Here is a 13,784-nt window from a genome sequence, read left to right as displayed (position 1 = left end):
CTGTGGGCCGATTGGGAACACTGCTCCCCGTTTCCCAGCCTAACCAGACAGTCTCCTGTTTGTTAAAAAATGGGTCAAGAAAGCGCACTTGTTGATATAAGCGGGCAAAATAAACTATGACAAAGCAGTGGAAACCTAAGGTTTTCAGATGTTACCAAATTTTGATCAAGGCTAGTTCTGAGGCAAGGAGCTGGTATCTTCTTACCAGACATAGGGATAGGCTGCATTAGTGACACACTTCTTTGTTTCTGATATCAAACAGTTAATCATATGATATTGCATTTCCCTGTCTCCTCTGCTTTGATAATCCTATTTCTTTGTTTACCTGCAAAGATCTGACTGCAAGATGATCCGGTAATGCAAACTGCCATTCACTGGCCATCTTTCCCCAAGTTCTAGCTTATACTCAGGCCACGTGGTGTTACAGTGGTCAACAAGACACTTCTTATTTAAACTACCTAGTTGCGGGCTCTTCCGGTGTTTTAATGAGCAACTCAAAAGAGAATACTTAGGTACTGATATAGAATTTCCCATATCTCCTAAGTTTCAGTAATAACCCATGAAAGGGAGAGAAAAGAAAAATCTAGGTAGAATAATTCCTTAGCAAGCTCTCCTCCTAATAGTTGATCCCAAGGGGCTTTGTCCCCTTCTTAAGTGTTGTGGTTCTAGAGAGTGTGCAGACATGCCCACAACTGCATGCCAGCCCATAGTGTTGTGGTTCTAGAGAGAGCGTGGACACGACCAAAACTGCATGCCGGCCCATAGTGTTGTGGTTCTTGAGAGTACGCGGACATGACCACAACTGCATGCTGGCCCATCAGAAAAATCTCTCCAGAAAGAACGTCTCCTTTAGAGAGTTCTGTGTCACACCAGGTATCCCTGGGGCCTGCCTTCCGGGCATCCACACGACCATGGCTTGTGGAGCCATACCTAGAGTGCCATGGGTTTCCAAGAAGCCTATTAAGGGGAGAAGAGAAAGGTTTTGCCTTTCTTGCTTGCCACATATTCCAATGCTCCCTGCTGACTTACTTTCTTCCACAAACTTTGTGCCTGTTTTTTTACCTTTTTTTTTTTTGCCTCACTTTGCCTAGGGCTAAACCTGCTGACTGCCTCCATTAGCGTCTGAATTGACCTCTAGCTGATTCTGCTGGACTGCTTGGGGAAAGGAATTTCTACCTATAAATTGATCGGCCTTAGTTTCCCAGGATCTTCACACTATTGGGCTTTCCTCTCTTTCCTCCCATAGTGGATGGTGAAGGAGACAGACAAAGGAGGGGTGCCTCTTTGCAGAGACCATTCAGATGCTTGCCTGGCCGGTGGAGAACTTAGCCTTTGTGGTTCAGCGTTGTGACTTGCGACCAGCAGCTATGCCAGTGCCACGATTGACCATATGTTCTCTGAGGAATCGCAGGCAGCCCACTTGAGCTCTGTGACTTTAAGAGTGCCAGGTCATGGAGCTACAAAATCACGCCTGATAGGAGGACCTATCAGGGTGCTCATACACACATATTGACACAGATGTTATCACATTCCTCGCCCTTCCCCCCCTAGAGATTTCCGAGGGAGCATACCTCCACAGCAGATTTTCCACAGATTACCTCCTTCCTCGTGAATTTCTTCACTGCCAGTCCCTTCGTGGTCGCCATCTGATGTCGGTGGACCCCACAGGTGATGTATGTGAAGCGGGGAGGAGAAAGACAGTCACTTTCTCCCCACCTGCCTCTGCCACCCGGGACCCAGGGTTACTGGGTTCTTGTCTCGCCACACAGAAAGGAGTTTCAGGTGTAGACAAGCAGTGAAACAAATAGATTTTATTTGGAGGATTTTTATGTGCGGAGGGGCAGAGAGAGATAGAGAGTGAGAGAGAGAAAGAGAGAGAGGAAAGAGAGAGAAACATACTCAAGAGAGAACACAGGCTTCTCGAAGGGCTGAGAAGGCCTCTACACACATACCAGCATTAGACATGAAAGCAAGAAAGTACACATCTCAAGAGGGGAGATGCGGGCAACACATGTACTGGGGCACCACATGTGCTCAGCCACGTGGGCGTAAGCACAAATGGGCTCAGGCAGCATATGCATGCCCTTCCTTTGTTCAAGGTGGCCTTTCTAGGGTTTCTCCAGCCTGTCCCCATGTGGGGCCTCTTCCCAGGTAAAAGTCTGTTGCTAAGGAGCTTACCAGGGAGGTCCAAAAAGAGGAATTTCATGGGGAGGCCTATATCCTGAGGGTCTGCGGATAGTCTTATCAGACCTTTGCTTTCTGTATCCACAAGTTGGGTCATTCCTAGAATTCTTCTTCCATGAAACTTTGCTTCATAGCAAAGGGCCTTTCTCTATCTCCCCACCTACATTAAGCTGAAGGTTTTGATGGTGAGAACCTTGTCAGAGCATAAAGAAGAGGACAGGTAAATCAACTATCCTTGAAACTCGACCATCAAATCCCACCTGTGAAAGCATTGCTTGCAGGCAGAAGACTTTTCTTGCAAAAGTCCATTTCATGTGCGGCTCTTTATATCATGAAAGTACAGCTGGTCACTCTTGATGAAATATAAGTGGCTTTCACTTTTTTCTGGGCAGAAAGACCATTATGGAGCTAATCAGGGAAGCCCCATCTCTGTTATAACAGAACCATTCTTTGCTCAATGTTCAGATACAGCTCCCTGGAGGGGGTTTGCAGCATATTTCCAGTGTGCTCTGAATTTTTGTTTCGCCTCATTGCATAGGCTGATAAACAGCATCTAGAAAATGTTCAGTGTCTGTGGGGTTCCATATAGGGTAAACAATCATGCCCAAAATAAAGGGAAATTCTCATTTGCAGTGTTCATGAGGAAAATGTGTATCAGCTTAATGTCCACTAGAAATCTTTAGCTTAAAGAATCTTGCACAAATGTCTCAATCCCAGCAATTTTTTCATTGCTGTCAACATGGTAATGAAGCAAGCTACTGAAATATAGCAGGTATATAGGGAAAGCCACCTTCCATCCCCAATCTCATCTCATCATGCATTTTTTGTTCCACCAGCCCTAAGGATTTAAGGGCCCACCCTGTTGATACAGGAACTAAAGCCTGATAAGACTTTTATCTGGCATCAACACAGGCCCAAAGGATCCCGGACCCACCCTCAGAGAGAAGCTCCAGCAGGAACAAAAGCCAGGGAATGAATACCAAAGAAGGCCATGAACAGCCATCCTAGCAACAGATCTAGGAAGGAAGGTCCCATTTAGGGCAGCTTGAGAGAAAAAAAACCTATAAAAGCCAAGTTGAACAAAGGAAGCACACACATATGCTACCTGAAATAATGTGTTACTGTTGTGGTAAGTGGTGCCTGAGCATGTTTATCACTCACATGTCTCCTCTTGAGATATGTGCTTTCATACTTTACTGCCAAGGTGTGTACCAGGCTTCTCTTGGCTCTGGAGAAACTTGTATTCTCTCTTGAACACCTCTCTCTCTTTCTCTCTCTCTTTCTCTCTCTCTCTTTCTCTCTCCCTCGCCCTACCCCCTCCCTCCCTTTTTCTCTCTCACTCACTTTCTCTCTCTCCCTTAGAGCTTCTAAATAAAACCTGTTATAATTTACTGCTCCTCTCCTCCTGAAATTCTCTATGAGAGGCAAAGATGATGTACCCAAAGGTGTAGGTAAGGTCTAGAACTGACTTTCCTTTCCTGCAAAGAGGCTCAGAGCAGACTCAGTGATCCTAGATCCTGTAGTGGCAAGAGGTGCATAGAATGAAAATGGCAGACTTTTCTTCTCCTCTGGCACCTCTCCACTCCCCACTTCACATAAATCACCCAAGGACACTCACCAGCATCAGTACTAAGGGAAAATCGGTGTGTACAATAAAAAATGTACTCCCTAGACCACATGGCCTCTATGGTCAAGAGGGGAACATTACTCAACAAAGAAAACTATTACTCTACCAAAGAAAACAAATAAATAATTCCACACTTGGCAAAACAGCAATGCCTCTTGAGGGAAATCAAGCAATGAGTCATTTTGATTTATTGTGATTTTCTTTGTTTGCTCCTCAAAAAAGTTTCTTTTCCCTTGGTCTTAGTTGCCCAGCTTCAGGCTTATCTTTACTACGTTTTTCCCCATGCTCCATAATGCTCTCTCTCCTTGCAAATGGCAAAGTATTTCATGGAAGTTGTTTATATCCTATTTCTGAAAGGCTGATTATCTGAGGAAATGTGTGTGTGTGTGTCTGTGTATGTGTGTATAGACCAATACGTAAAGGAACATGATGGTCAGAAGTAAAACAGTTGATGCCATGATGATCACCTCCAATGGAAAAAACATGGGTGGATCACGTTTGTGAAGATTCACATTTTAGAACACTACTTATCAGAACATATTCTTGAATGTACCCTATGTCCCAGGGAATCTCCAAAATTCCCACTGGCCTTCCTCTTATTTCATCTTCCTAATCCCAGTGTGATGTACCCAGGAAAACCGTGTTTGCCTCTCTCATGCTGGCTTCAGTATGACTGGTTCCTGGTATACCGGAGAGACTCAGCATTCCCATGGACTGAAAATTTCTGAGTACCAAATATAAGGGAACATACAATGTATTAGATGGAACTCATGCCAACCCAGATGCAATGAACTCAACAAAAGAGGCCTACTTGGAGCATTAGGTTTATTTGTTTGCAGATATATCCAAATTTCTATATGAGATCTCAGTTCTCCTCTTATGCTGCAGACACGAGATCCACGCTCACTGTAGATGATTCATCTTCTCACGTAGCCTCTTACATTTTCCACTGCTTTAGGAAAAAGGGTGATTAATATCCTAATATCTTCAAAGATTCTGCATACACACACACACGCACACAGAATATACAGGCTTATTCATTCACTCACACTTCTCTGTATGGTTAGTACTTTGTTTTCCAGGACCATGTCCAGGCACCCTGGCCCTTTTCCCATTGGTAATCGTTCAGATTTTCTCCACTTCTGTAAAAGGCCTGAAAGAGGCCTCTATTATCTTTGTTTTATGACCAGTTTTCTAATAATGTTTATGGGAATGAAGGAGCAAACCAGAGAAATTTCAAAGAATTACTTTGAAGGCCAAAATGTAAGACATGGGGTCAAGTGGGTCAGCCTCTTCCTAGAGATTCGGACCCTCCTGAAAAAGCTGGAAGGTGGCTTGCTTCATTTATTTATTTGATTATTTTAAAATATTATTAAGTGCCATGGTTTATAGAGTTATTCACTGATAGGGCTTAAGTATACTATGTTCCAGCACCAAACTCATCACCAGTGTCATCTTCCTGCCGCCAGGGTTCCCCTCTACCCTCCGCCTGCCATTTAAAGACTCATTTTTGGTCAAATTTATACTATAGGACTCCAGCCTACCACCTTAACAGGCACAATTTTAAGCTTGGTGGCTGAAGTTTGGATCTCCAGTTTTTAATGTTGTAATCTCTGTGGTATGGATTTTTAGCCACAGCACTCCTTTACACCACACCAATGTACTTGGATACCCTTGGTCCCTGTTCCTCATTGCTTCCCTTCTATCCTTGAGTTTATACCTTCTACGTCTCTCTTTCCTTCACCCTAAACTCTGGAGCAAGGGTGATTTAAGCAATCTCTAGATTGCTTGCCAAACATTTCATTCAGGAGGTTAGCACTAATACATGATTTGAAATTTAAGGGAGTGGCAGAAAGACTGAGGGTATAAATGATATCCAGGTAAAGGTAGCTCAGGAAAGGGGATGGGGGAGTTACAATTCATCTTTCAGTGAGTGACTGAATGAATGTTCATGATGCCACCCATCTCTGGTGAGTCAGAGTCTGCACTATAAACTCTCCTTTAGTCAATTTACACTACAGGACTCCAGATCTCCAGTTTTCAGTGTTTCTGACTAATTTTCCCAAACTAAAAGACCAGATGTGAACAACTTAGATGCTCTGAAACTTACTTTCATAGTATAGGATGGTGCCTTAGTTTCCAGCTCACGTATTTCAACACACATCCCAAGAGATGCTCACCTGCCCTTCTCACACTTGCTTGTACTGGTATCCTCTTCTTTAGGTAGTACTGCAGAGGCTTGGGCCACAGGTCCTTACTGATGATCTGGTAAAGCAACACAGGCAGGTCAGGATTCAGAACCCAACCATGGTGGGTTAGGGGGAAAAGAAAAAAAGAATAAAGGGTGAAAGAAATACCACCTCTGCTATTCGGGTAGATCCTACAATGCTGTGGTCGTAGAACCAGCTGAAGAAGTTAAGGCTGCAGTTGTGGTGCCTGTGTCTATAAGCCCTGTGTTCATAACCATGGCACCACTGAATTGGAGTGGAATGAGATGGCCTCAGTCCTACATGAAGAATAATGTAGATCAGGGGCAAATCATTTTATTCCCTTGGCATAGAACACATTCCACCTACAACACCATGAAGTCCTTCTTACCACTAATGCCACTGACATACTCCTTGACAATTACATCATTCCGGAAATAGATGTTCATCCTAAAGAACAATGAGATCTTGCAGCAGCCATTGGGATACCTCTGTTCATCCACCTGGTGGAACAAAAAGGAATTGTGAAATCTTGTAGAAAATCTTGCCCTCAATGTATTCAACTCTGAATTGTCCCTCTTCCTTACTGTCGCACTCCCCACCCACAATCTCCACTCTCCGTTGCCATTTCTCTGGTCTGACCTGTAAATTAAACATGTAGCCTAGTAAGTCTTGATCTTGATAACTGATCATGACAGTCATATCACGGTGGTTCACAAACTGACTAAGTTAAGGAGCTTTCCAGTGCTGTACATAAAAGAACCAGGCAACAGGTTAGGTAGAAATTCATCAAAACCTCAATAAGATTAAATCTTACATTCTCCCAGCATTTGGTTTGAATCTCCAAATTGATTGAATGCCTCAGCCTTGTTAGAGCATGTCTGAGCATACTCTTCAACTCTTCGGGGGAGGTTTCCAGGCAGGGTACACTTCTACTCTTATAATAATCACTGTTCATCCTTTGTGCACACCATATAAATATGCAGATGTTCTGCTAGTCACTGCATGATAATGGAAGGACAGAATAGCTTTTTAAATTTTGTATTTGGGGAAGGGACACCGAGCATTACTTCTATGACAGGGCTAGATGGGCATTAAGGACCCAATACGGAGACCTTGGACTGCAGGCTCGGCGGACCCAGGGACAGAGCTTCTTGCTTGCTCCCACCACCACAGGTGACAAAGGGATTCTAATCAGGAGCCCCACCCTACCCTGCCCTGTCTACTTCCATCAACCACCCAGGGATCGAATTGTGCACAGGAGACCCACCCTACCCAGATAAATACCCCACTGGCAGATTTCCACTCTCGACACTACTTCCACTACAGAGACATCACCACACTCCAGGACGCTTTCCGGACCCGCGCGGCAGCTCCGGCCGAGACCCATGCACAACTGAAGACCCACAGAACAAGATAAGTGGAACTCTCTGAGACCTTGGACTCCAGGCTCGGCAGACCCAGGGACAGAGCTTCTTGCTTGCTCCCACCACCACAGGTGACAAAGGGATTCTAATCAGGAGCCCCACCCTACCCTGCCCTGTCTGCTTCCATCAACCACCCAGGGATCGAATTGTGCACAGGAGACTCACCCTACCAAGATAAATACCCCACTGGCAGATTTCCACTCTCGACACTACTTCCACTACCCAGCCGTCGCCACACTCCAGGATGCTTTCCGGACCCGCGCGGCAGCTCCGAGACCCACGCACAACTGAAGACACACAGAACAAGATAAGTGGAACTCTCTGAGACCTTGGACTCCAGGCTCGGCGGACCCAGGGACAGAGCTTCTTGCTTGCTCCCACCACCACAGGTGACAAAGGGATTCTTATCAGGAGCCCCACCCTACCCTGCTCTGTCTGCTTCCATCAACCACCCAGGGATCGAATTGTGCACAGGAGACCCACCCTACCCAGATAAATACCCCACTGGCAGATTTCCACTCTCGACACTACTTCCACTACCCAGCCGTCGCCACACTCCAGGACGCTTTCCGGACCCGCGCAGCAGCTCCGGCCGAGACCCACGCACAACTGAAGACCCACAGAACAAGATAAGTGGAACTCTCTGAGACCTTGGACTCCAGGTTCGGCGGACTCAGGGACAGAGCTTCTTGCTTGCTCCCACCACCACAGGTGACAAAGGGATTCTAATCAGGAGCCCCACCTACCCTGCCCTGTCTGCTTCCATCAACCACCCAGGGATCGAATTGTGCACAGGAGACCCACCCTACCCAGATAAATGCTCCACTGGCAGATTTCCACTCTCGACACTACTTCCACTACCCAGCCGTCGCCACACTCCAGGATGCTTTCCGGACCCGCGCGACTGCTCCGGCCGAGACCCACGCACAACTGAAGACCCACAGAACAAGATAAGTGGAACTCTCTGAGTCCTTGGACTCCAGGCTCGGCGGACCCAGGGACAGAGCTTCTTGCTTGCTCCCACCACCACAGGTGACAAAGGGATTCTAATCAGGAGCCCCACCCTACCCTGCCCTGTCTACTTCCATCAACCACCCAGGGATCGAATTGTGCACAGGAGACCCACCCTACCCAGATAAATACCCCACTGGCAGATTTCCACTCTCGACACTACTTCCACTACAGAGACATCACCACACTCCAGGACGCTTTCCGGACCCGCGCGGCAGCTCCGGCCGAGACCCATGCACAACTGAAGACCCACAGAACAAGATAAGTGGAACTCTCTGAGACCTTGGACTCCAGGCTCGGCAGACCCAGGGACAGAGCTTCTTGCTTGCTCCCACCACCACAGGTGACAAAGGGATTCTAATCAGGAGCCCCACCCTACCCTGCCCTGTCTGCTTCCATCAACCACCCAGGGATCGAATTGTGCACAGGAGACTCACCCTACCCAGATAAATACCCCACTGGCAGATTTCCACTCTCGACACTACTTCCACTACCCAGCCGTCGCCACACTCCAGGATGCTTTCCGGACCCGCGCGGCTGCTCCGGCCGAGACCCACGCACAACTGAAGACCCACAGAACAAGATAAGTGGAACTCTCTGAGTCCTTGGACTCCAGGCTCGGCGGACCCAGGGACAGAGCTTCTTGCTTGCTCCCACCACCACAGGTGACAAAGGGATTCTAATCAGGAGCCCCAACCTACCCTGCCCTGTCTGCTTCCATCAACCACCCAGGGATAGAATTGTGCACAGGAGACCCAACCTACCCAGATAAATACCCCACTGGCAGATTTCCACTCTCGACACTACTTCCACTACCCAGCCGTCGCCACACTCCAGGACGCTTTCCGGACCCGCGCGGCAGCTCCGGCCGAGACCCACGCACAACTGAAGACCCACAGAACAAGATAAGTGGAACTCTCTGAGACCTTGGACTCCAGGCTCGGCGGACCCAGGGACAGAGCTTCTTGCTTGCTCCCACCAACACAGGTGACAAACGGATTCTAATCAGGAGCCCCACCCTACCCTGCCCTGTCTGCTTCCATCAACCACCCAGGGATCGAATTGTGCACAGGAGACCCACCCTACCCAGATAAATACCCCACTGGAAGATTTCCACTCTCGACACTACTTCCACTACCCAGCCGTCGCCACACTCCAGGACGCTTTCCGGACCCGCGCGGCAGCTCAGGCCGAGACCCACGCACAACTGAAGACCCACAGAAAAAGATAAGTGGAACTCTCTGAGACCTTGGACTCCAGGCTCGGCGGATCCAGGGACAGAGCTTCTTGCTTGCTCCCAACACCAAAGGTGACAAAGGGATTCTAATCAGGAGCCCCACCCTACCCTGCCCTGTCTGCTTCCATCAACCACCCAGGGATCGAATTGTGCACAGGAGACTCACCCTACCCAGATAAATACCCCACTGGCAGATTTCCACTCTCGACACTACTTCCACGACCCAGCCGTCGCCACACTCCAGGACGCTTTCCGGACCCGCGCGGCAGCTCCGGCCGAGACCCACGCACAACTGAAGACCCACAGAACAAGATAAGTGGAACTCTCTGAGACCTTAGACTCCAGGCTCGGCGGACCCAGGGACAGAGCTTCTTGCTTGCTCCCACCACCACAGGTGTCAAAGGGATTCTAATCAGGAGCCCCACCCTACCCTGCCCTGTCTGCTTCCATTAACCACCCAGGGATCGAATTGTGCACAGGAGACCCACCCTACCCAGATAAATACCCCACTGGCAGATTTCCACTCTCGACACTACTTCCACTACCCAGCCGTCGCCACACTCCAGGACGCTTTCCGGATCCGCGCGGCAGCTCTGGCCGAGACCCACGTACAACTGAAGACCCACAGAACAAGATAAGTGGAACTCTCTGAGACCTTGGACTCCAGGCTCGGCGGACCCAGGGACAGAGCTTCTTGCTTGCTCCCACCGCCACAGGTGACAAAGGGATTCTAATCAGGAGCCCCACTCTACCCTGCCCTGTCTGCTTCCATCAACCACCCAGGGATCGAATTGTGCACAGGAGACTCACCCAACCCAGATAAATACCCCACTGGCAGATTTCCACTCTCGACACTACTTCCAATACCCAGCCGTCGCCACACTCCAGGACGCTTTCCGGACCCGCGCGGCAGCTCCGGCCGAGACCCATGCACAACTGAATACCCACAGAACAAGATAAGTGGAACTCTCTGAGACCTTGGACTCCAGGCTCGGCGGACCCAGGGACAGAGCTTCTTGCTTGCTCCCACCACCACAGGTGACAAAGGGATTCTAATCAGGAGCCCCACCCTTCCCTGCCCTGTCTGCTTCCATCAACCACCCAGGGATCGAATTGTGCACAGGAGACCCACCCTACCCAGATAAATACCCCACTGGCAGATTTCCACTCTCGACACTACTTCCACTACCCAGCCGTCGCCACACTCCAGGACGCTTTCTGGATCCGTGCGGCCGCTTCTGGCCGCGCGACACATCATAAGACACTAAATACCCATCTTCTGGAATTGTCGTACCATATTTGATAGGGTTCAAATATGGCAACACCTACAAGGGTGATTAGAGGTCACCCCAAGAGCCTCTATACCTCTCGGAAAGACTGGCAATCTACCAAGAGTATTTCTCCCGCACGGAAGAGCCTGGCAAGCTATCCGCTGTGTATTCGATATGCCAAAACCAGTAACTACAACTGGTCTCATTCACCTGACCCTGAAGGCTTCAACGACAAGGCAGCACTGAGAAGGATGAGAAAGGAGAGGCCGACAAAATCTCAAGGCCGACCTAGGCTGCCACAACGAAGGAATTCAAAAATGATCGTCTGTACTTTCAATGCACGTACGCTAGCATCAGATGCATCCATCGAGGACCTGATGGTACAAGCGCGAATGATCAAGTACGACATCATTGGTCTGACCGAGACAAGAAGGCACGAATCTCACCATGCCGTTTTCGACACCGGAGAAGAATTGTTCCTCGGAACATGCGAAAAAAGAGGTGTTGGAGGCGTCGGTGTCCTTGTCAACACAAACTTGGCCAAGAGCATTGATTCATTCGAATGCCTAACAACCCGAATCGGACGTTTACATTTGAATAGATGTGGCTCACTGCCTGCAGTTTCTATCTTCGTTGTCTACGCACCAACATCTCATTATGATGAAAGAGAAATCGAGAAGTTCTACATGGAGCTAGAGAAGTTCTTTAAAGTAGACCACACCTTCTACAAGATCATTGTGGGTGATTTTAATGCCAAGATAGGACCGAGAAGATCAGCTGAAGAACTTCACATCGGGACCCATGGCCTAGAATGGAACAAACAGGGTGAGAGACTGTCTGAGTTCATCATGTCGACCAAGACCATTCATGGTAACTCACAGTTCCAGAAGGCAGAATCTAAACGATGGACATGGGAGTCTCCCGGTGGACGATTCCACAACGAAATAGACCACATCATATTCAATCGACGGTTTTGCCTGACTGATGTCGCTGTTGTCCCAAAATTTCGAACGGGATCTGACCACCGTCTCCTTCGTGCAAAATTCTACTTCACAGAGCGGGGAGAAAGGGCTGCAAAGTCCAAAAAGAGAACTCCCAGAATGACCACCAACTGGGAACTCTTTGGTACTATTGCGGCAACATGGGAAGATGCCATTGTTGACAACATTGACGAGGAATACGATCGACTGGTTCAGCACCTCCATGAATGTGCGAGGAACGCCAAGAGAGAGGTAGCCACAAAAAGTCGCCTATCTTCGAAAACTCTTGAGCTAATTCGCCAGCGTGGTTTGGCGCATGCCTCAGGCAACCGCAAGCTAACGTCCGAGCTCGCAAAGCAGTGCAGAGATGCGATCAAGGAAGACCTCAAAGAGAGAAGAGCAGAAGTACTGGTAGATGCGGCAGAAGCCGGGAAAAGTATTCGTAACGCCCGCCTGTCCTTCGCCAACTACAAGACCAAGATGACTGCCCTCCGACGTCCTGATGGATCCATCACATCCTCCAGAACGGCAATGGAGAAGATTATCCATGACTTCTACTCAAATCTCTTCGATAGCCATGTCCACTTGCCGACATACCAAATTCCACAGGATGGGTATATTGTTCCTAACGTTCTCCCTTCCAAAATCCGACACGCCATTTCGTTGGGAAAGAAGCAAACAGCACCCGGCCCAGACAAGGTCAGACCTGAATACCTGAAGAACCTGCCGTCAGTACTCATCAATACACTGGCTCGGCTCTTCACTCGCTACCTGTCTGCATGCAAGGTTCCGTCCCAATGGAAAACCAGCAGGACCATACTACTGTTCAAGAAGGGAGACATCCATGACATTGGCAACTATCGCCCGATCTGCCTATTGTCTGTCATCTACAAGCTGTTCACTCGAGTCATCCTGAATAGTATTGGCAGAACACTAGATGAAGGACAACCATGCGAGCAAGCCGGGTTCCGCAAAGGATTCAGCACCATCGACCATATCCACACGGTAACCAAGCTCATTGAGGTTTCTCGGGAGTTCAAGATGCCGCTCTGCTTAACGTTCATTGATTTAAAGAAGGCCTTTGATTCTGTTGAGACGGAAGCGGTCCTTGAAGCCCTAGCCAATCAGGGCATTCAAGCCCAATACATCAGGATCCTCCGTGAGCTGTATTGCGGATTCACTACCAGGATCTCACCATTCTACAAAGAAGTGATCGTTGATGTCAAGAGAGGGGTGCGGCAGGGTGATACCATTTCACCGAAACTCTTCAGTGCCACCCTCCAGAACATCATGCGACGACTGGAATGGTAAGGAATGGGAGTGAAGATAGATGGTCGGCAACTACACCACCTCCGCTTTGCTGATGACATTGTTTTAATAACACCAAACATCAGCCAAGCGGCACAAATGCTGGCCGACTTTGACCGTGAGTGTGGAAAGGTAGGACTACAGCTGAATCTTACGAAGACAATGTTTATGAGAAACAGCCTTGTTCCTGACGCCCCATTCGCTCTCAATGGAACGACCATCTCCGAATGCAACAGCTATGTGTACCTAGGTTGAGAGGTCAACATGACAAATGACCTGGCACCCGAGCTGCGCAGGAGGAAGAGAGCGGCTTGGAACGCCTTCAAGAACGTCGAAGAAATAGCTAAGAGGACGAAGAACCTCCGGCTCCGGGCACATCTCTTTGATTCCACTGTTCTTCCTGCATTAACATATGCCTCAGAGACCTGGGCCCTACGCAAACAAGATGAGAACGCCATTCAGGTCTCCCAAAGAAGAATAGAAAGAGCTATGCTTGGAATATCACGTTTCACTCAAATGAGAGAACGAATCC

The 13,784-nt window shown here is 48.5% G+C and overlaps 1 protein-coding gene across 2 annotated transcripts in view; it reads right to left on the bottom strand.

Moving 5' to 3' along the window:
- Positions 1-4,623: 4,623 nt before the first annotated feature.
- LOC130015904 (testis-specific Y-encoded protein 3-like) overlaps positions 4,624-13,784 on the bottom strand; it is a 148,673-nt gene continuing 139,512 nt past the window's right edge. Inside the window, exons 3-7 of one of the 2 annotated variants that reach the window (XM_056106646.1) lie at positions 6,661-6,738; positions 6,410-6,521; positions 6,172-6,317; positions 5,992-6,076; positions 4,624-4,763 (exon numbers count right to left, since the gene is read on the bottom strand). In XM_056106646.1, coding sequence (XP_055962621.1) covers positions 4,729-4,763; positions 5,992-6,076; positions 6,172-6,317; positions 6,410-6,521; positions 6,661-6,738 — 456 coding nt within the window. In that variant the 3' untranslated portion in view covers positions 4,624-4,728. The remainder of the gene's footprint in view (positions 4,764-5,991; positions 6,077-6,171; positions 6,318-6,409; positions 6,522-6,660; positions 6,739-13,784) is intronic. The other variant, XM_056106647.1, reaches the window with a different exon arrangement.

Source organism: Sorex fumeus, unplaced genomic scaffold (assembly GCF_029834395.1).
Source record: "Sorex fumeus unplaced genomic scaffold, SorFum_2.1 ptg000140l, whole genome shotgun sequence".
NCBI classification, from domain to species: Eukaryota; Metazoa; Chordata; class Mammalia; order Eulipotyphla; family Soricidae; genus Sorex; species Sorex fumeus.
Note: the sequence above shows the minus strand (reverse complement) of the source record. Positions and strands in the feature narration are given on the sequence as shown.